At 55.6% G+C, this 21,344-nt stretch overlaps 4 protein-coding genes across 4 annotated transcripts; all 4 read right to left on the minus strand.

The window, feature by feature from the left end:
• Window positions 1-6,570: 6,570 nt before the first annotated feature.
• On the minus strand, window positions 6,571-7,193 carry LOC116794298 (feather keratin B-4-like). Its single transcript, XM_032702882.1, has 2 exons — window positions 7,169-7,193; window positions 6,571-6,929 (listed from the first exon to the last, which is right to left on the minus strand). Exon 2 carries the CDS (start codon window positions 6,907-6,909, stop codon window positions 6,571-6,573), a length of 339 nt encoding a protein of 112 aa, XP_032558773.1. The 5' UTR covers window positions 6,910-6,929; window positions 7,169-7,193.
• A 3,463-nt stretch (window positions 7,194-10,656) lies between these two features.
• Window positions 10,657-11,290, minus strand: LOC116794316 (feather keratin B-4-like). Its single transcript, XM_032702913.1, has 2 exons — window positions 11,263-11,290; window positions 10,657-11,018 (listed from the first exon to the last, which is right to left on the minus strand). Exon 2 carries the CDS (start codon window positions 10,996-10,998, stop codon window positions 10,657-10,659), a length of 342 nt encoding a protein of 113 aa, XP_032558804.1. The 5' UTR covers window positions 10,999-11,018; window positions 11,263-11,290.
• Window positions 11,291-13,984: 2,694 nt separating this feature from the next.
• LOC116789593 (feather keratin B-4-like) lies at window positions 13,985-14,699 on the minus strand. Its single transcript, XM_032693593.1, has 2 exons — window positions 14,675-14,699; window positions 13,985-14,435 (listed from the first exon to the last, which is right to left on the minus strand). The coding sequence occupies exon 2, from the start codon at window positions 14,413-14,415 to the stop codon at window positions 14,074-14,076; it is 342 nt and encodes a 113-aa protein (XP_032549484.1). The 5' UTR covers window positions 14,416-14,435; window positions 14,675-14,699; the 3' UTR covers window positions 13,985-14,073.
• Window positions 14,700-18,329: 3,630 nt separating this feature from the next.
• Window positions 18,330-18,963, minus strand: LOC116794379 (feather keratin B-4-like). The gene is made up of 2 exons (XM_032703015.1): window positions 18,928-18,963; window positions 18,330-18,688 (listed from the first exon to the last, which is right to left on the minus strand). The coding sequence occupies exon 2, from the start codon at window positions 18,666-18,668 to the stop codon at window positions 18,330-18,332; it is 339 nt and encodes a 112-aa protein (XP_032558906.1). The 5' UTR covers window positions 18,669-18,688; window positions 18,928-18,963.
• Window positions 18,964-21,344: the final 2,381 nt, after the last annotated feature.

The raw sequence follows: 21,344 nt of genomic DNA on the forward strand, positions 1-21,344 counted from the left end.
TTATGCTGCTCCCGCAGGGGCGGCGCAGCCTTGGCCCAGCACTGTCAGCTGGCGGTAGCTTTGAGGAGTTGGGATTTGGGCGGGTTGGATTGTTGGATGTGTGTCAGGGAGAGCTGAAGAAACAACCCGAGCCCAGGAGAGGTGTGATGTCATCAGTGAGGTGATTCTGTGGTCCTCATGTACTGTGGTTTGTGGCTGCTTTGTGCTGACTGGGCCCCCTCTTGTTCTGTGTGACTGGATGTCCATCAGTCATTGTGTCGTACCCAGGAATGCTGAGGGAGCCATTTGATGTCCTGAGGAGGTCACTCTCCATCAACCTTTCAGGTCATAGTCCTTTGGAGCACTTCTTGAGGGATGAGAGAGAGCTCATCCCCTGGAATCGTGATTGAGATCAAGAGAGAGGACCTGGAAAACTTGAGGCTGTTCAAGCTGAATTCAGGCTGGTCAGGTTCCATTCCAATGGTCCATTTGGATTTCTGAAATTTTCATGACAAGGGACTTGGTCATTTAAACTCTATTTCTTGACCTCCTGAAGAAATACAATAAACAAAGGCCCAATGGGGCTCAATCCCTTTTTGCCCTGGCTGGTCTGTGGCATCACTTCCCTTCTTCCTCCTTCAAGCCATGAGGTTTCCTAACTTTTAACCTGTAAGTTGTAACCTCCTGTACCTGTGACTAAAAAATTATAATTCCTAGTGATTGTTCAGTGGGCTCCTCTCTCCTCTTGTGTCATGGTGCGGACATTGCTTTGTGGAATTCTGTGATTCCATGTCCTGCCCTTGAGGCCGTGTCCATCTGACCTTGGCAGCAGGTTTTAATTGTGAGCATTAGAGGCCAAAGGCTGGAGTTGATGGTGGGTGTCAGGGAGGGCTGAAGATGTGAGCAAAGCTTTGGAGAGGTGGGGTGTGATGAGTGAGGTCCCCCCGTGTCCCTGGTGTGCTGTGGTTTGGGGGTGTGTTGTGAGGAGGTGCCCCAAAGCATCCCAGCCCTGTCAGGCTGCTCTGGAGCTTTTTAGCTGGACCAGACATGAGGAGCTGTCCCTTCCATAGCATTCATTCCCTCCCCTCTTTGCTTCCATCTCTCCCAGCCTGTCTCTATGTCTGGCCTTTCCCGTTGGGATTGGGAAAGCAGTCCCTGTGATTCCGGGATGCCTCCCGTGCTCCCCAAAGTCTGGTGTTGGTTCCTCCATAGCACTGGTCTGAGCTGGGCCCAGCAAGGTGCCACTGTGGGGTCCCAGTGCTGGGACACGTGGGAAGGGAAAGCAGTGAAGGATAAGAAGAAGACACTTGAGGAGCAGTGGCAGAAACTGGGAATGTTTAATTTTCTGAAAGAGAGGGGTGACCTGGTTGCTCTCTGGAGTTCCCCGAATGGGGCTCAGAGCAAGGAGAGTGTCAGTGTTGTCTCCCTGCTCCCAAGCCATGGGAGGAGAGGAAAAGGCTCAACTTGCCCCAGGGGAGGTGGAGTTGCCTATGTGGGAAAATTGCTTCCTGGGAAGGGTTGTCGGTTTTTGGCACAGGCTGCCCCGGGCAGTGGTGGAGTCCCCATCCCTGGAGGGATGTAAAAGCCTTGTAGATGTGGCACTTGGGGACAGGGGTGAAGTGGTGGCTTTGGCTGTGCTGGGGGAATGGTTGGACTAAGAGGTCTTTTGCATTTAGGTTAGAGAATCATGGCATATTGTGAGTTGGAAGGGACCCATGAGGATGATGGAGTGCAATTCCCAGCCCTGCACAGGACACCTCAAGAATCCCACCATGTCTCTGAGAGCATTTTCCAAACACTTCTTGATCTCAGCCAGGCACTTGCTCTGCAGAGTTTCTGCCAGCCAGGAGGTTTACTGGGAGGGCTGAAGAGTCCTGCTGGGGAAGAGAGTTTGTGCAGTGTGTGCTGGCCCACAGTGCCTTTGGTGTGGTGTGCACAGGTAAGAGTGTTGTTGTGTGGAAGCCTTTGGTGTAGCAGGTGATGGGTTTGTGCCATGTTCTGGAAAGTCCCCCACCCTGGGCCAGTCTGTGTGTTAGTGCTGGTGGCACATTTGTTTAAATTGGTCCTGTGGCCCTGTTCCACCTTGCCCAGGGCCTGTTGATCCCTGGCCTTGTGTCAGGTGATGTTGTGAGACTAGTGGAAGAAAAAATAAACAGGAGTCATCAGAGGCTGTGATGCAGGAGAACTTTATTGAGACTAAAGAGTGAAAAGGCAGGAGAAGCCAGGGGAAGGGATCCGGTCTGAGGTGCAAGTAGGGCAATCATCAGCCGAGGTCCTTCCCTTGCAGGGGATTTTTGCAGAGTCCTGAGGTCTTGCTGTTCCCCTTGTTGGGAGCAGCCCAGCGGAGGTGGCCGCTGGTGTGTGGCTTGTGAGAAGGTGTTTGCAGCAGAGGGGACTGGCCAGAGCCGAAGGGGCACTGGAGAGGAGGAAGGGGGAGAAGAGGAGGAGGGAGTTGGGCCATGTTTGCAGGCAGTACGGGCTGGGCCCTTGGCTGCTTCCTTGGTTGGAGCCCTGAGAGCAGGAGCTGGAAGTGCTGAGCCCATTGGACAGCCTTGGGATGGAGATGAATCCCTGTTCCATGTGGTGACTTGCAGGTGGTGGGTGGTTGGTGTTGGGGCAGTTGTTTGGGGCCTCAGCAGGTGCCATAGCAGCCCCTGTTGACGTAGCAGCCCAGGCCTCCCAGGCCGTAGCCAAAGCCACGGCCATAGCCCAGGCCGTAGCCTGCGGCCCCAAAGCCGCCGGAGATGGGCTGTCCCTGGACGTTGAGCTCCGTGCCCAGGGCAGCCCCTGCGGTGGATCCAACGAAGGAGCTCTGGGGGAAGGAGGTCATGATGGGCCCTGGGAAGGTGACGCGGACGGGGGAGGGCTGGATGAGGACGGTGGAGTCCTGGCACTGCCTGACACAGGGCTCGTTGCAGCTGTTGGCCAGCGGGGTGGGTCCGCAGGGGCGGCAGAGGTCGTAGCAGGCCATGGGTGTGGTGTGGAGGGGCCCTGGGAGGGCAGGCAAGAGAAGGTCGGAGAAGGTGAGAGCAGAGAGGGGTGTGAGGCAGGTGCGGGCGGTGGGGGTGCTCGGGGCGGTGTTGCAGGAGGGCTGGTGAGTGGGGAGGCTGGTGTGGGGCTGTGGGGAGGCGTGAGGGCTGCTGAGGCTGGGGCAGAGCGTGCTGGGCGAGAGGGGCCAGGGGGGCGGTGTGTCAGGAGCAGGAGGGGGTTGTGAGGGGTGAAGGCTCACCTGGTTGTGGGCAGAGAAGGCAGGAGAAGGCTTGAGGAGAAGGGTGGGAGGGAGAGAGGCGCTGGGCCGGCTTTTATGCTGCTCCCGCAGGGGCGGCACAGCCTTGGCCCAGCCCTTGGGACATTTCTCAGGCAGCAGCTCTTGCCTGGCCCAGCCTGGTGAGTCCTGAGCTGGGCGCTGTTTTCCGTCCCCAGCTCTGCAATGTCATGTCCTGCCTTTGAGGCCGTGTCCATCTGACCTTGATGACAGCTTTTGAGATTGAGCTGTAATTGGGAGGATTTGCAGGGGAAGGGCATTTCAGGGAGGTTTGTACACCTGGGCGAAGCTTTGGAGGCAGAGGTGTCATTAGTGAGTTTACCTCATGACACTCGTGTGCTGTGGTTTGTGGTTCCGTTGTGCAGAGTGAACCCTCTTCTGTGTGACTGAATGTACATAAATCATGTTACTGCACCCAGGAATGCTGAGGAAGCTGCTTTTTGTTCCTGGGAGGTCACTCTTCTGTAGCCTGGAAAGGTCATGGTGCCTGGGAGCACTTCCTGATGGCTGAAGGAGAGCTCATTCTCCCCCTGTCTTGAACAGGATCCAGAGGGATGATCTGGAAAACTCAAGGTTTGTCAGGGTGAGCTCCTACACACTGTTATGTTCCATTTGGATTTCCTAAAGTTGCCCAACAGCAGATTCTGTCATTTAAACCGTGTTTCTTCAGCTCATGAATAATCCAGTGACCAAACAGCAAACTCAGGCTGGATAGTTTTTTTGCCCAGGCTGGTCTATGACCTTAAGTTACGTATTCTGTATTTTTGTCATAAGGTTTTTTGAACCTGTAAGTTTTGCTATCTTGCAGCTCTGAACCAAATGCAATAATTGCTAGTAGAAGGTCAGTGGGCTCCTCTTTACTCCTCTGCCATGGTGTGGGTGTTCCTGTAGGACCCGGGGAAGCATGAAAGCCTCTGCAGTGCAGCTGCTGCTGGTTCAGGATCTGCTTCAGGAGCTGTTTTGGGGGAGCTGATGTTCTGAACCTTCCAGGCTGGAGCTTTGGTCTTACACCATTTCCATCCCTTCCTGTATTCTGACACCACTGCCAGGGGCAAAGAAGAGCCTTCAGGAGAGGGCAATTTGCAGGGGACAGTGGCTGCCTGATGGCCTTTGTCTCTTGCTGGCCACTTGTGCTGCTTGCAGAGCATGGCTGAAAATGTGGGAGAGAAGTGGCGCTGCCCTGGAGCCCTGGGGCCCAGCGCTGGGGATGGGTCAGCAGGCAGATGGAGCCCCAGTCACTGTCCCCCTTGGAGCTCTGTCATCCCCCAGGGCTTCCCCCAGGGCTGCCTGTGCTGCTCCTCCACAGCTGGACAAGTGTCTTGTCCAGGAGGCTGCAGTGAGGGACAGGAGCATCAAGCTGACTAAAAGTCCAACCAACTGCATCCACCACATTCCCTTTGTGTGTGAGTGGAGGGGCATAAACACAGGAGGATATGAAATGAGGCAGGAGAGACTTTCCCTTAGTGAGCCACCCCTGACTGTTCCTGATGGTTGCATTGTCCTTTCAAAGCCTTCCAGTTCCACCCTGTAGGATCTTGTGCCCAATTTTCCAGGTGCTCCGGAGAGAGGGACAGCTTTGCAGTTGCCTGCATCTTCCCTGAGTGCCTTTGCTCAGTGGGGCTGAGTTGGGCTGACTGCAGCCTGCCAGGAGCTGTGCTGAGTGGCAGCAGCTGCCAAAATGCAGGGGAGCTGAGTGTGCTGAGGGTTGTCCCCCAGGGCAGCAGAGGTGTTGGGGAGGAAGAGGAGGGGAGGCAGGAAGGGGATGTGTGGCTGGGCGTTGCTGGGGCTGCAGGGCCTGGCAGGCAAGAGGCAGCTGAGCCAGTGCAGGGCTGGGCTGGGAGTGCCAGGGAGTCTGGGGGTCTCAGGGATCCCCCCAGAGAGGGGGGTTGTGTGACTGGTTGTGCAATAGTCCCTGGGGAAAGGTGGGGTGAAGCCTGGAGTGCTGAGGGAGGGACCTGATTTTCCAGCACTGCCCAGAGATGAATCTGATGGAATTCAGCAGGGAAAGGCCAAGTGCTAATTCTGCAGTGGACTCTTTCTTGTGGCAGCAGTGTCTGGGGAACAATTAGACAGAAAGCAACCCAACAGAGATGGACGTTGTGGTAATGGTGGAGAACCAAAGGATCATGGACTGAGTGACTCAAGGGCAGTGTAGGGCCACAGGGGTTTTGAAGGGGTGCAGGAGCTTTTCATAAGTGGACAGAGTGAGAGAGTTGGGAGCACTTAGTCAGGAGTCAGAAATGTGGCCTGGGTCATCTTAGGTGTGTATGAATCCGTGATGGTAGCAATGAAGGGAAGGGAGCCTGACTCTTGAAAGTCCTGCCCAGTAGCAGGAGAGGTGTCCATGAGCAAAAGTGAAAATGAATGGAATTCCATGGGCAAAGAAGGCAGTTTGAGGGTGTTCATAGTGTGGAAGAGGTTGTGGAGTCTCCATCCTGAAAGATCTAAAACTGAACTGCCACAGCACTGGAAATCCTGCTCTCTCTGGCTCTGCTTGTGAAGAGGGGTGAAACACTTGCTCTCCAAAGTTTTTGCCCAACTGAATGATCTTGTAACGCTGTTTGCTGAAGGGTTTGAGAGTCCTGGTGGGGAGGAGAGTTTGTGCAGTGTGTGTTGAAATAGAGAGACTTTGTTAGAGGCGTGTGCAGGAGAGCCTTGTTGTGTGAAAGCCTTTGGTGTAGCAGGTGATGGGTTTGTCCCATATTTTGGAAGGCCCCCCACCCTGTGCCAGTCTGTGTGTCAGGCACAGTTGTTAAGAAAGGCCTTGTGACCCTTTTTCACCCAACCTGATGGCCTCTTGAGCCCTGAAGTTGTACTGCATAAGATTGTGAGACAATTGGAAAAAAAATTAGGAGGAGACATCAGAGGCTGTGATGCAGGAGAACTTTATTGAGACTAAAGAGTAAAAAGAAAGGAGCAACCAGGGGAAGGGTCTGGTCTGAGGTGCAAGTAGGGCAATCATCAGCCGAGGTCATTCCCTGGAAGATTTGTCCAGAGCCCTGAGGTCTTGCTGCTCCCCTTGTTGGGAGCAGCCCAGTGGAGGGGGCCGCTGGTGTGTGGCTTGTGAGAAGGTGTTTGCAGCAGAGGGGACTGGCCAGAGCCGAAGGGGGCTAAAGAGAAGGAAGGGGGAGAAGAGGAAGAGGGAGCTGGGCCATGTTTTCAGGCAGCATGGGCTGGGCCCTTGGCTGCTTCCTTGGTTGGAGCCCTCAGAGCAGGAGCTGGAAGTGCTAAGCCCATTGGACAGCCTTGGGGTGGAGATGAATCCCTGTTCCATGTGGTGACTTGCAGGTGGTGGGTGGTTGGTGTTGGGGCAGTTGTTTGGGGCCTCAGCAGGTGCTGTAGCAGCCCCTGTTGGCGTAGCAGCCCAGGCCTCCCAGGCCGTAGCCAAAGCCACGGCCATAGCCCAGGCCGTAGCCTCCGGCCCCAAAGCCGCCGGAGATGGGCTGTCCCTGGACGTTGAGCTCCGTGCCCAGGGCAGCCCCTGCGGTGGATCCAACGAAGGAGCTCTGGGGGAAGGAGGTCATGATGGGCCCTGGGAAGGTGACGCGGACGGGGGAGGGCTGGATGAGGACGGTGGAGTCCTGGCACTGCCTGACACAGGGCTCGTTGCAGCTGTTGGCCAGCGGGGTGGGTCCGCAGGGGCGGCAGAGGTCGTAGCAGGCCATGGGTGTGGTGTGGAGGGGCCCTGGGAGGGCAGGCAAGAGAAGAGCAGAGAAGGTGAGAGCAGAGAGGGGTGTGAGGCAGGTGTGGGCGGTGGGGGTGCTCGGGGCGGTGTTGCAGGAGGGCTGGTCAGTGGGGAGGCTGGTGTGGGGCTGTGGGGAGGCGTGAGGGCTGCTGAGGCTGGGGCAGAGCGTGCTGGGCGAGAGGGGCCAGGGGGGCGTTGTGTCAGGAGCAGGAGGGGGTTGTGAGGGGCTGGAGGCTCACCTGGTTGTGGGCAGAGAAGGCAGGAGAAGGCGTCAGGAGAAGGGTGGGAGGGAGAGAGGCGCTGGACCGGCTTTTATGCTGCTCCCGCAGGGGCGGCACAGCCTTGGCCCAGCACTGTCAGCTGGCGGCACCTTTGAGGAGTTGGTTTTTGGCGGGGTTGGATTGTTGGATGTGTGTCAGGGAGGGCTGAAGAAACAACTAGAGCCCAGGAGAGGTGTGATGTCATCAGTGAGGTTATTTTTTGGCCCTCCTGTGCTGTGGTTTGCGGGTGCTTTGTGCTGACTGGGCCCCCTCTTGTTCTGTGTGACTGGATGTCCACCAGTCATTGTGTCGTACCCAGGAATGCTGAGGGAGCCATTTGATGTCCTGGGGAGAACACTCTCCATCAACTTGGAAAGGTCATAGTCCTTTGGAGCAATTCTTGAGGGATTAAAGAAAGCTCATCCCCTGGAATCGTGATTGAGATCAAGAGAGAGGACATGGAAAACTGGAGGCTGCTCAGGCTGAATTCAGGCTGGTGAAGTTCCATTCCTATGGTCTATTTGGATTTCTGAAATTTTCATGACAAGGTACTTGGTCATTTAAACTTTATTTCTTGACCTTCTGAAGAGATGCATTAAACAACACTTGAACGGTGCTCGATCCCTTTTTGCCCAGGCTGGTCTGTGACCCCAATTCCCTTATTCTGCGTTCAAGCCATGGGATTTCACAATGTAGAACTCCTAAGTTGTAACATCCTATACCTGTGAGCAAAAACTATAATTACTACTGGATGGTCAGTGGGCTCCTCTCTCCTCTTCTGTCAGTTTGCAGATGTTTCTTTGTGGAATTCTGTCATTCCATGTCCTGCCCTTGAGGCCGCGTCCATCTGACCTTGGCAGAAGCTTGGATGAGTTGGTTCTTGGGTGATTTACATGAAATGTGGGGGTCAGGGCATTTGTCAGATGTGAGGAAAGCACTGGAGAGGTGGGGTGTCATCAGTGAGGTCACCCTGTGTCCCTTGGGGGCTGTGGTTTGTGGGTGAGTTGTTTAGAGGGGCCCCATTCCCCCTCAGCCCTGTGGGGCTGCTCTGGGCTGTGCAGCCGTGCCGGGTGTGAGGGGCTGCCCCTTCAATCCCATTCATTCCTTCCAGCCTCACTGCCAGCTCACTGAGCCTGTCTTTGAGCCTGGCCTTTGTCACTGGCTGTGCTCTGGTGTCAGCAAGTTCACCCTTTGGGGTCACAGGGCTTGTGCTCTGGTAAAAGACGAGCGTCCACAGAAGACTGTGTGCTGGGTGTGAGGGGCTTCTCCTTCCATTTTGTTGGATTCCTGTCCAGCTTTCTCCCAGCTCACACAGCCTGGTTTTAGGCTCAGCCTTGCCCACTGGGTGTGCTCTCTGGGGGCCTGGTTTCCTCTACTGTTGCTAAGGTTGTATCTGAGTGTATGAGGTTCAGCTGACAAGAGTTCTGCAGGTGTGGCTTCTGTGAGAAGGTTCCAGAAGCTTCCCTGGTGTCTGACACAGCAAGTTCCCACTGGCTCCATGTTGGATCAGCCGCTGGACAAAGCAGAGGCAATCGTGGATGATGCAGCGATTCTGTGATCACAGCCTGTTCTGGAAGGGACACAATTAGTGCTCAAGAGGAGCTGGAAGAGAGGAGAGAAAACATGGGAGAGGAAGAAGTCTGGGGTGATGAAGGGCAGTGCAGAGGGAGGGGAGGAGGTGGGCCAGGGGCTGTAGCAGAATGTGCTGTGCATCCCGTGGAGCAGAGCATGGTGGGTGAGGCTGTCTCCCCGCAGCCCCTGGAGGAGCAGGGTGGAGCAGAGATGCAGCTGCAGCCCCTGGAGGAGCTGCCAGCAGAGCCAGGGAATGCCCAAAGAGGCTGTGAGGCCGTGAGGAGGGCGAGGTGGAGCAGGCTCCTGGCAGGACCTGTGGCCCCATGGAGAGAGGAGCCCACCATGGAGGAGGTTTGTTGGCAGAACTTGGGAGCCCCTCCAGAGCCACGTTGGAGCAGCGTGTTCCTAAGGCCTGAGCCCGTGGGAGGGAGCCAGGCTGGAGCCGTTTGTATGGAAATGCAGCCCATGGGAAGGCCCCCGTTGGAGACTGTGTGTGTGGGATGGAGCCCACGCTGGAGCAGGGGCAGAGTGTGAGGAGGAAGGAAGAGCAAAACCAAGGTGGGATGAACTGAGCCCAAGCCACCTTGTCCATCACCCTGAGCCACTTGGGGAGAGGGGGCAGAGAACTGGGGAGTGAAGTTGAGCCTGGCTGAAGGGAGGGGTGAAGGAAGGGTATTTATGGTTTGGTTTTCTGTCCCATTATCTTACTTGGAGGTTTGATTTTTAAGGAATGAAATGAATTTCCCTAAGTGGAGTCTGTTTTGCCCACAATGGTGATTGGTGACTGAACTCTCTTGTTCTTAACTCCACTCAAGAGCCTTTTTCCATCTTCTTCTCTGTTTTGTGCACTGGAGGGAAGGGACTGAGAGATGGGCTCGGTGGGCACTTGGTTTCGTGCAGAGATCAACCCCACAGAGCCCCAAGTTGTCAGCAGAGCAGGGTCCCAGCCTTGTCCCTGCCCCTGTTTCCAAGGTCTCCAGGCTGTGCCTGAGGAATCCCCAGTGACGGTGACCTCACAAAGGGGACTTGCTGTGGGACCTGAGAACAGAGGGATGGGGGCTTGGGGTCATGTGCACAGGTGATGCAGGGCTCCTGGAGAGGGAGGCTGTTGGTGCAGAGACCCCCTGAATGGGTCCCTGTGGGGCCCTGCAGTGAGCAGGGGATGGTGGCTGGGGCATCTCCACCAGGGATCAGTTAAAGACCCACAACAAGGTGAGATCCTGGCGCGGGGACTCCCAGGCAGGTGGAATGGGGAGCGTGCAGCCCGAGGGACAGTGCAACAAGGAGCCAGAGCTGGGTGAGCTGAGGACCCCCAGACGGGTGGGTGGTGAGCTGGACACTTTGCATGGGTTCCCCAAGGTCCTTGGAGCCCGAGGGGACAAGGACATGGGGCCTTGTGTGGGTGGTCCTGGGACCTGTCTGTGACGGGAGATGGTGTAAGAGGGACTGGAGGTGTTTGGGGTGGGAGCAAAGGGTTGGGGTGTCTCAGGGAGTGTTGTCATGTCAAAGCCTCCATGTGATGAGTGATGGGCTGGTGTAACTTTGTGACAGACCCTCAGGAGCCAGTCAGTGCTGGTGGTGGTGGTGACATATTTCCTAGAAGGGGTCTTGTGCCCCTTTTCCACCCACTCCGCTGGCCTTTTGAGGCCTGGCTGTGTAGGGGGTGAAGTTGGAAAAGCTCTGGTAGAATAAAGGAGCTAGAGACATCTCAGGCTTTCATGCAGGAGAACTTTATTGAGACAAAAGAGTGAAAAGAGAAGAGGAACAAATGGGAGAGATGCGGTGTGAGGTGCAAGTAGGGCGACCATCAGGTGAGGTGCTTTGCTTGCAGGAGATATTGGTGTGAGAGTGAGAAGGGCAGGTGCACGGGGTGTCAGCTGTGGTGGCAAGGAGCCTCAGCAGGTGCCGGAGCAGCCCAGGCCTGCCAGACCACAGCCCAGGCCTCCCAGGCCGTAGCCAAAGCCACGGCCATAGCCCAGGCCGTAACCTCTGGCCCCAAAGCCGCCGGAGATGGGCTGTCCCTGGACGTTGAGCTCCGTGCCCAGGGCAGCCCCTGCGGTGGATCCGACGAAGGAGCTCTGGGGGAAGGAGGTCATGATGGGCCCTGGGAAGGTGACGCGGACGGGGGAGGGCTGGATGAGGACGGTGGAGTCCTGGCACTGCCTGACACAGGGCTCGTTGCAGCTGTTGGCCAGCGGGGTGGGTCCGCAGGGGCGGCAGAGGTCGTAGCAGGCCATGGGTGTGGTGTGGAGGGGCCCTGGGAGGGCAGGCAAGAGAAGAGCAGAGCAGAGAAGGTGAGAGCAGAGAGGGGTGTGAGGCAGGTGCGGGCGGTGGGGGTGCTCGGGGCGGTGTTGCAGGAGGGCTGGTGAGTGGGGAGGCTGGTGTGGGGCTGTGGGGAGGCGTGAGGGCTGCTGAGGCTGGGGCAGAGTGTGCTGGGCGAGAGGGGCCAGGGGGGCGGTGTGTCAGGAGCAGGAGGGGGTTGTGAGGGGCTGGAGGCTCACCTGGTTGTGGGCAGAGAAGGCAGGAGAAGGCGTCAGGAGAAGGGTGGGAGGGAGAGAGGTGCTGGGCCGGCTTTTATGCTGCTCCCGCAGGGGCGGCACAGCCTTGGCCCAGCACTGTCAGCTGGTGGCACCTTTGAGGAGTTGGTTTTTTGGAGGATTGGATTGTTGGATGTGTGTCAGGGAGGACCAAATAAACAACGCAAGAGAGGTTTGATGTCATCAGTGAGGTCACCCCGTGTCCCTCGTGTGCTGTGGTTTGTGGTTGTGTTGAGAATTGTTGATCCTCTTGTTCTGTGTGACTGGATGTCCATCAGTCAATGTGTTGCACCCAGGAATGGGCAGGGAGCCATTTGATGTCCTGGGGAGGACAGTCTCCAATGCCTTAGAAAGGTCACAGTCCCTGGGAGCCCTTCCTGATGGATGAAGGAGAACTGCTGCCCTTGTCTCTGGAATGGGATCAAGAGAGAGGACCTGGAAACCCAGAGGCTGCTCCGGCTGAACTTGTTCCATTGTTGTGATCCATTTGGATTTTTGAAATTTTCACTTGGTCATTTAAATTGGATTTTGTGGCCTGATTAAGAAATGCAATAAACAAAGACCCAACAGGGCTCAATCCCTTTTTGGCCAGGCTGCTCTGTGGCATCAATTCCCTCCTTCCACATTCAAGCCATGAGGTTCCATAAGGTAGAAGTTGTAAGAAAACTAATAGGTTGTAACATCCTGTAGCTGGGAGCAAATAACTATGTTTACTAGAGGAAAGTTGGCATGCTTCTCTCTCCTCCTCTGTCACAAGAAAGGCATTCCTTTGTGGAATTCTGTGCTTCCATGTCCTGCCCTTGAGGCCGTGTCCATCTGACCTTGGCAGCAGGTTTTAATTGTGAGCATTAGAGGGCAAAGGCTGGAGTTGATGGTGGGTGTCAGGGAGGGCTGAAGATGTGAGCAAAGCTTTGGAGAGGTGGGGTGTGATGAGTGAGGTCCTCCCATGTCCCTGGTGTGCTGTGGTTTGGGGTGTGTTGTGAGGAGGTGCCCCAAAGCATCCCAGCCCTGTCAGGCTGCTCTGGGCTGTCCCATCTACCTGGTGGGAGGTGTTGCCCCTTTCTTTCACCTTCCATTCCTCTCCCCTTTGTTTCCACCTGTCTAAGCCTGACACTGGACCTGACTTTTCCTACTGACTGTGCTCGGGGGGGGGGTTTGGTGCCCCTCCTGCTTTTAAGGTTTGGATAGCTGGGGTCTTTTGGGCCCTGTCCTGGGCTGAGTGGCAGGGACTGAGGTCTCTCCTCTGGGCATCTTTTCTGTCTGATGGGCAGCAAGAGGATTTGGAGGTGTCCAGGGTTGTTGGACACAAGCACTGCATGATGCCAGAGAATGGAAACAAACCTGGGTCATGTCAGTGCCCAGTGTGTTGGGGTGAGAAGTGTGTGCAGGGCTGGGCCCAGAGCCTTGGGCTGAGTGTCCCAAAGTGCAGATGGGAACAAGTGTGCAGTGCTGGAGCCCAGGAGCTGCATCCATTGGGCCAAGACTGCAAACCTGAGTGGTGATGGCCATGGCCACGTCCTGGAGTTGAGCAAGGGCAGGGGCAAAGTCCTGTTTGTGGGGAGGGGTCAGCGCAGGTAGGAGGAATGTCTGGCGGCTAATTTGATAAATGCTTTTCATAAAATTCCTCTCTAATCAGATTAAGTCTTTGTGTGCCTGGTGGAGAAGAAATGGCCAAGGAGATGGCCATGTAGCAGTGTGGGAAAAGGGGCCAGAAGTCTGCAGGTCAGAATTGGGACAGGTGTGAGCAAGCAGTGGGAGGTGACTCTTGCTGCCTCCTCAGCACTGGTGCTGTGCCATGTGAGGTCTGTGGGCAGTGCTGGGCTCTCCAGTGGAAGAAGCTGATGGACTTGAGGAATGCAGAACAGTTGAGGTCCATCAAGATTCTAAAGAGGCCGGAGGATGTTGGCTAGAGGAGAGGCTGAGAGAGCTGGGAGTGGCAGGAGACAAGGCTGGCCAGGGGAGTGTCATGAGTGTGTGTGAATCCCTGCTGGCAGGGACTGAAGTGGAGGGAGCCAGCTCTTGTCAGTAGAACACACGGGCAGGACAAGGGGCCATGGACACAAGGGAAACAGATGGAATTGCATGGGCAAAGAAGACAAGCCTTGTTCTGTGTGAGAGAGGTCAGAGAGTGGCAGAGGAGGTGGAGTCTGTGTGCCTGGAGATGTGACGCTGAACTGACCATGGTCCTGGCCAAGCTGCTCTTGCTGGTTTTGTTTGAGCAGGAGGGATGAAGCACTTGCAGTGCATCGTGGCCAAGTGGGTGATGTTGTGTCTGTGCTGGGAAGGTTGAGGAGTTGTGGTGGGGAAACGAGTTTGTGCAGTGTGTGCTGGCCCAGAGAGACTTTGGCAGAGGCGTGTGCAGAAGAGCCTTGTTGTGAGGAAGACTTTGGTGTAGCAGGTGATGGGTTTGTGCCACGTTCTGGCAGGGCCCCTCCACCCCTGTTCCATTGCCCGTCTGTGTTAGTGCTGGTGCCAGATTTGCTAAGAAAGGTGTTGTGTCCTTTTCCCAGATTCTCACTGGCTGTAGAGCCCTGGCCTTGTGCCGAGTGAGGATGTAAAAGCATTGGAATGAAAAAGGAGGAGGCCTGAGAGACTTTGATGCAGGAGAATTTTATTGAGGCAAAGTTGTGAAGAGACAGGAGAAGGGAGTGGGATGGACGAAGTGTGAGGTGCAATTAGGGCGACCATCAGGTGAGGTGCTTTGCTTGCAGGAGATATTGGTGCAAGAGTGAGAAGGGCAGGTGCAGGGGGTGTCAGCTGTGGTGGCAAGGAGCCTCAGCAGGTGCCGGAGCAGCCCAGGCCTGCCAGGCCACAGCCCAGGCCTCCCAGGCCGTAGCCAAAGCCACGGCCATAGCCCAGGCCGTAGCCTCCGGCCCCAAAGCCGCCGGAGATGGGCTGTCCCTGGACGTTGAGCTCCATGCCCAGGGCAGCCCCTGCGGTGGATCCGACGAAGGAGGTCTGGGGGAAGGAGGTCATGATGGGCCCTGGGAAGGTGACGCGGACGGGGGAGGGCTGGATGAGGACGGTGGAGTCCTGGCACTGCCTGACACAGGGCTCGTTGCAGCTGTTGGCCAGCGGGGTGGGTCCGCAGGGGCGGCAGAGGTCGTAGCAGGCCATGGGTGTGGTGTGGAGGGGCCCTGGGAGGGCAGGCAAGAGAAGGTCAGAGAAGGTGAGAGCAGAGAGGGGTGTGAGGCAGCTGCGGGCGGTGGGGGTGCTCGGGGCGGTGTTGCAGGAGGGCTGGTCAGTGGGGAGGCTGGTGTGGGGCTGTGGGGAGGCGTGAGGGCTGCTGAGGCTGGGGCAGAGCGTGCTGGGCGAGAGGGGCCAGGGGGGCGTTGTGTCAGGAGCAGGAGGGGGTTGTGAGGGGCTGGAGGCTCACCTGGTTGTGGGCAGAGAAGGCAGGAGAAGGCGTCAGGAGAAGGGTGGGAGGGAGAGAGGCGCTGGGCCGGCTTTTATGCTGCTCCCGCAGGGGCGGCACAGCCTTGGCCCAGCACTGTCAGCTGGCGGCACCTTTGATGGGTTGGGATTTGGGAGTATTTCCATGGAATTTGAGTGTTGTGGCATTTTGGAGACATGAGCAAAGCACTGGAGAGTTGGCGTGTCATCAGTGAGGTCACCCCGTGTCCCTCGTGTGCCGTGGTTTGTGGCTGTTTTTTGAGGAGGGGCCCCATTCCCTCACAACCCTGCCAACTTGCTTTGGCTTTGGAGGTGTGCTGGGGGTGAGGAGGTGCCCCTTCCATTGCCCACCTTTCTCCCAGCTGGCTCAGCCTGTCCTTAGGTCAGGCCTTTCTCACTGGCTTTGCTCTGGGATGGGCTCGTTTACTGCCTGGGGTCACAGGGCTTCTGCTCCCCAATGATGCATCCAAAGAAGAGCTGCTAAGGAACATGGAGAACAAGAGTTCTGAGGATTTTTTTGTCTGAACCCTGGCTTCTTAGCTTTTAGATCAAAAATGCTGAAGGGAGACTTTCTGGCTCTCTCCGAGTGCCTGAACGTAGGTTCTCAGGAACTGGTTGTTGGTGTCTTGTCTTTAGTGCCAAGGAACAGAAGAGGAAATGACCTCTGGGTGTTGAAAACCTGCCTAGACATGGTTCTGGACACCTGCTCAAGCTGTCCCTGCTTGAGCCTGTTGGGTTGAGCAAGATGATCTCCTACAGAGACAGGCAGTGCTAGGACAGAGGGGAACAGCTTGAAAGTAGAGGAGGAGAGGTTTAGATGAGATGCTGGGAGAAGTTCTTCCCTGGGACGGTGGGGAGGCCCTGGCACAGGTCACCCAGAGAAGCTGTGGCTGCCCCTGGATCCCTGATGGTGTCCAAGACCAGGTTGGACAGGGCTTGGAACAACGTGGTGTAGTGGAAGGTGTCCCTGCTCATGGCAGCGTCTGGATCTCGATGATCTTTAACCCTTCTGTGATGATTTTATGGTCTCCTTGCAGAGGTTCCTGGAGCTCTAATGTTTGTGACCAGGGAGGTCCCAGTTGACTGCAGGTTAGAAAAGGTGATGGACATGTAGAAGAATGGCTGGAAAGGGGATGTGGGGAACTACAGGCCTTTCAGTCTGCCCTGAGTGCTGGGGAAGGTTGTGGAGCAGGTCACCTTGAGTGCCATCCCAGGGCACTTGCAGGATAAGGAGGGGATCAGGCCCAGCCATGATGGGTTTGTGAAAGGCAGGTGCTGCTTGAGCAAGGTGAGCTCCTTGTAGGCCAAGGTGAGCCACTGAGTGGGTGAGGTGGGGTGTGTTTTCCTTTCCACAGTGCTCCCCTTCCGTGTCCTCCTCTTGCAGACGTGTCCTTGTGGTGGCAGCTTTGAAGGGAGAGTTGGTATTTGGGAGGTTGTGCCTGGAATGTGCTTGTGGGGGCACTTGGCAGGTGCAGACACTGCCCAGGAGAGGTGGGGTGTCCTCTGTGAGGTCACCTGATGTCACTCACGTGCTGTGGTTCTGTGGAATTGTGTGATTCCATGTCCTGCCCTTGAGGCCGTGTCCATCTGACCTTGGTGGCAGCTTTGATGAGTTGGGATTTGGGAGGGTTGGATAGTTGGATGTGTGTCAGGGAAGGCTGAATAAACAAAAAGGCCAAGGACATTGGTGGTGTCATCAGTGAGGTCACCCCATGTCCCTCGTGTGCTGTGGTTTGTGGGGACCTGGTGAAGATGAGGCCCCAAAGGCTCCCAGGCAGAGCTGCCCCCCTGGAGCCCAGGGCAGAGTTTGCAGGGGGTTTGTCAGGCGAGCAGGGAGTGTTGCTGGACAAGGGGAAGCCCTGGAGGAAGGTTTGCTGTGTCACTGGGTGCCCCTGTGCCCTCAGGGCCTGAGGTGCTGCAGCCAGGAATGCTGAGGGAGCTGCCTGATGTGCTGGGGAGGCCACTCTGCTCCTCTTGCCATCAGCTGCTCCTGGTGCCAGTGCCTGGGAGCGCTTCCTGAGGGCTGAAAGAGAGCTCCTGGCTTGGTTTGTGGAGGAAGAGCAGCAGTGACTCCCTGGAGAACTGGCATGTGGTCAGGCTGCCCTCATTCCCAGGGTTACGGTCCCTTGGGATCTTTCACATTTACATGATGTGATGTCAGTCATTGAAACTGAATTTCATGATGTCATTCACAAGTTGAATAAACAAACAACAACCTGGGCTTGGTCCCTTTTTACCTGGTCTTATTTGTAGGTCAAACCTCTTCTACAGCATTTGAGGCGTAAGGTTTCATAACCTATAACCCATAAGGCTGAATTTTGTTTTCCCATGAGCAAAACCTCCTAATTAGTAGCAGAAGGTCAGTGTGCTCCTCTCTCCTGCTCTGTCATGGTCCAAGTATTCCTGTAGGACCCGGGGAAGCATGAAAGCCTCAGCAGTGCAGCTGCTGGTTCAGGATCTGCTTCAGGAGCTGTTTTGGGGGAGCTGATGTTCTGAACCTTCCAGGCTGGACCTTTGGTCTTACATCATTTCCATCCCTTCCTGTATTCTGACCACACTGCCAGGGGCAAAGAAGAGCCTTCAGGAGAGGGCAGTTTGCAGGGGACAGTGGCTGCCCGATGGCCTTTGTCTCTTGCTGGCCACTTGTGCTGCTTGCAGAGCATGGCTCAAAATGTGGGAGAGAAGTGGCGCTGCCCTGGAGCCCAGCACTGGGGATGGGTCAGCAGGCAGATGGAGCCCCAGTCACTGTCCCCCTTGGAGCTCTGTCATCCCCCAGGGCTTCCCCCAGGGCTGCCTGTGCTGCTCCTCCACAGCTGGACAAGTGTCTTGTCCAGGAGGCTGCAGTGAGGGACAGGAGCATCAAGCTGACTAAAAGCCCAACCAACTGCATCCACCACATTCCCTTCGTGTGTGAGTGGAGGGGCATAAACACAGGAGGATATGAAATGAGGCAGGAGAGACTTTCCCTTAGTGAGCCCTCCCTGACTGTTCCTGATGGTTGCATTGTCCCATATTTTGGAAGGCACCCCACCCTGTGCCAGTCTGTGTGTCAGGCACAGTTGTTAAGAAAGGCCTTGTGACCCTTTTTCACCCAACCTGATGGATTTTGAGCCCTGGAGTTGTACTCCTTCAGATTGTGAGACAATTGGAAAAAAAAATTAGGAGGAGACATCAGAGGCTGTGATGCAGAAGAACTTTATTGAGACTAAAGAGTAAAAAGAAAGGAGCAGCCAGGGGAAGGGGTCTGGTCTGAGGTGCAAGTAGGGCAATCATCAGCCGAGGTCCTTCCCTGGAAGATTTGTCCAGAGCCCTGAGGTCTTGCTGCTCCCCTTGTTGGGAGCAGCCCAGTGGAGGTGGCCGCTGGTGTGTGGCTTGTGAGAAGGTGTTTGCAGCAGAGGGGACTGGCCAGAGCAGAAGGGGCGCTGGAGAGAAGGAAGGGGGAGAAAAGGAGGAGGGAGCTGGGCCATGTTTGCAGGCAGCGCGGGCTGGGCCCTTGGCTGCTTCCTTGGTTGGAGCCCTGAGAGCAGGAGCTGGAAGTGCTGAGCCCATTGGACAGCCTTGGGATGGAGATGAATCCCTGTTCCATGTGGTGACTTGCAGGTGGTGGGTGGTTGGTGTTGGGGCAGTTGTTTGGGGCCTCAGCAGGTGCCGTAGCAGCCCCTGTTGGCGTAGCAGTCCAGGCCTCCCAGGCCGTAGCCAAAGCCACGGCCATAGCCCAGGCCGTAGCCTGCGGCCCCAAAGCCGCCGGAGATGGGCTGTCCCTGGACGTTGAGCTCCGTGCCCAGGGCAGCCCCTGCGGTGGATCCGACGAGGAGGCTCTGGGGGAAGGAGGTCATGATGGGCCCTGGGAAGGTGACGCGGACGGGGGAGGGCTGGATGAGGACGGTGGAGTCCTGGCACTGCCTGACACAGGGCTCGTTGCAGCTGTTGGCCAGCGGGGTGGGTCCGCAGGGGCGGCAGAGGTCGTAGCAGGCCATGGGTGTGGTGTGGAGGGGCCCTGGGAGGGCAGGCAAGAGAAGGTGAGAGAAGGTGAGAGCAGAGAGGGGTGTGAGGCAGGTGCGGGCGGTGGGGGTGCTCGGGGCGGTGTTGCAGGAGGGCTGGTCAGTGGGGAGGCTGGTGTGGGGCTGTGGGGAGGCGTGAGGGCTGCTGAGGCTGGGGCAGAGCGTGCTGGGTGAGAGGGGCCAGGGGGGCGTTGTGTCAGGAGCAGGAGGGGGTTGTGAGGGGCTGGAGGCTCACCTGGTTGTGGGCAGAGAAGGCAGGAGAAGGTGTCAGGAGAAGGGTGGGAGGGAGAGAGACTCTGGTCTGGCTTTTATGCTGCTCCTGCAGGGGCAGCACAGCCTTGGCCCAGCTGGCGGCACCTTTGATGAGTTGGTTTTTTGGAGGATTGGATTGTTGGATGTGTGTCAGGGAGGGCCAAATAAACAATTCAAGAGAGGTTTGATGTCAGCAGTGAGGTCACCCCGTGTCCCTCGTGTCCTGTGGTTTGTGGATGTGTTGAGAATTGTTGATCCTCTTGTTCTGTGTGACTGGATGTTCATCAGTCAATGTGTTGCACCCAGGAATGCACAGGGAGCCATTTGATGTCCTGGGGAGGACAGTCTCCAATGCCTTAGAAAGGTCACAGTCCCTGGGAGCCCTTCCTGATGGATGAAGGAGAGCTCCTGCCCTTCTCTCTGGAATGGGATCAAGAGAGAGGACCTGGAAAACCAGAGGCTGCTCAGGCTGAACTTGTTCCATTGTTGTGATCCATTTGGATTTTTGAATTTTTCACTTGGTCATTTAAATTGGATTTTGTGGCCTGATTAAGAAATGCAATAAACAAAGATTCAACAGGGCTTAATCCCTTTTTGGCCAGGCTGCTCTGTGGCATCAATTCCCTCCTTCCGCATTCAAGCCATGAGGTTCCATAACGTATCATCATCATGGCTAGGCTTCGCGAACGAAGATTTGGGAGGGCACTATCCACATTTGCTGCAGGCACGCTGGTGGCTTATGAGGCCAATACGTGACAGACATATCCGATTGCAAAAGGCGCAGCAGAAAGACTCCTTAGATGGTGTATTTTGCAAGAAACGGTTCTTTCTGCGTTGCCTTTTTTCCTCGAGAGTGATCCTGCGTGAGTTCTCAAAGGAGACAACTGCGTTATAGATGGTGTGTCTCCAGGCCTCCCGATTGGAGGCCAGAGTAGACCAGTTATGGTGATCAATATGGCCAAGGCTGAGATGTTGTTTCAGGGAGTCCTTGAATCTTCTCTTCGGGGCTCCTCTCATGCGGCAGCCAGTGGCAAGTTCACCATAGAGCAGGATCTTAGGGAGGCAGTGGTCCTTCATCCTTGAGACGTGCCCTGCCCATCGCAGCTGCGTTCTCAGTAACATGGCCTCAATACTAGTGACAGCTGCTTGCTCTAGTACAGATGTATTGGTCACATAATCTGACCAGTGGATGTTAAGGATTGTACGGAGGCAGCGCTGATGGAAGCGTTCGAGGAGACGCAGGTGGTGGCGGTAGATGACCCATGATTCGGAGCCGTATAGGAGAGTAGACAACACTATGGCTTTGTAAACACTGATCTTGGTGCTTTTCTTTAAGTGTTTATTACGCCATACTCTCTTGTGGAGTTTTCCAAAAGCATTATATGCCTTAGCTAACCTGTTGTCTATCTCTCCATCGATCTTACCATCTGAGGAGATGAGGCTACCAAGGTAATTAAACTGTTGGACTGATTTGAGCTCTGATTGGCCAATGGTGATGTGGGGATGATGGGGGACTTCCTGAGGTGCAGGTTGATGGAGGACCTCTGTCTTCTTTAAGCTGACTTCCAGCCCAAAGAGCTCAGCAGCATCTGCAAAGCAGGATGTTAAACGCTGCAGGGCTGCTTCTGTGTGGGCAACAAGGGCAGCGTCATCAGCATAAAGCACCTCCCGGACAAGATGGTTTAAGGTCTTGGTGTGGGCCTTCAGTCGCCTTAGATTGAATAGACTTCCATCAGTACGGTATCGAATGTAGATACCGTCCTGATCATCGAGGTCTGCTGTGGCCCTTTGGAGCATCATGCTAAAGAAGACGGTGAATAGGGTAGGAGCGAGAACGCAGCCTTGTTTCACACCATTCTTAATTAAAAAGGGTTCAGAAAGTGTGTTGCCATATCTGACTTGGCCGTGCTGATCCTCATGGAGTGAGATGATCATTTTAGGGAACTTGGGGGGACAACCTAAACGTTCCAAAATCTGCCAGAGACCTTTTCTGCTCACCGTATCAAAAGCCTTGGTGAGGTCGACAAAGGTTACATAGAGACCTTTGTTCTGTTCCCTACACTTCTCTTGCAGTTGTCTGAGGACAAATACCATGTCTGTGGTGCTCCTGTTGGCTCTGAAACCACATTGACTTTCAGGTAGAATTCCTTCTGCTATAGTGGGTATTAGTCTGTTCAAGAGTATTCTTGCCAGGATTTTGCCAGCAATGGAGAGCAGAGTAATACCACGATAGTTTGAGCAATCTGATTTAGTACCTTTCTTCTTATTCCATAACGTATAAGTTGTAAGAAAACTAATAGGTTGTAACATCCTGTAGCTGGGAGCAAATAACTATGTTTACTAGAGGCAAGTTGGCATGCTTCTCTCTCCTCCTCTGTCACAAGAAAGGCATTCCTTTGT

This window comes from Chiroxiphia lanceolata, chromosome 1 (assembly GCF_009829145.1).
Source record: "Chiroxiphia lanceolata isolate bChiLan1 chromosome 1, bChiLan1.pri, whole genome shotgun sequence".
Lineage (NCBI taxonomy): Eukaryota > Metazoa > Chordata > Aves > Passeriformes > Pipridae > Chiroxiphia > Chiroxiphia lanceolata.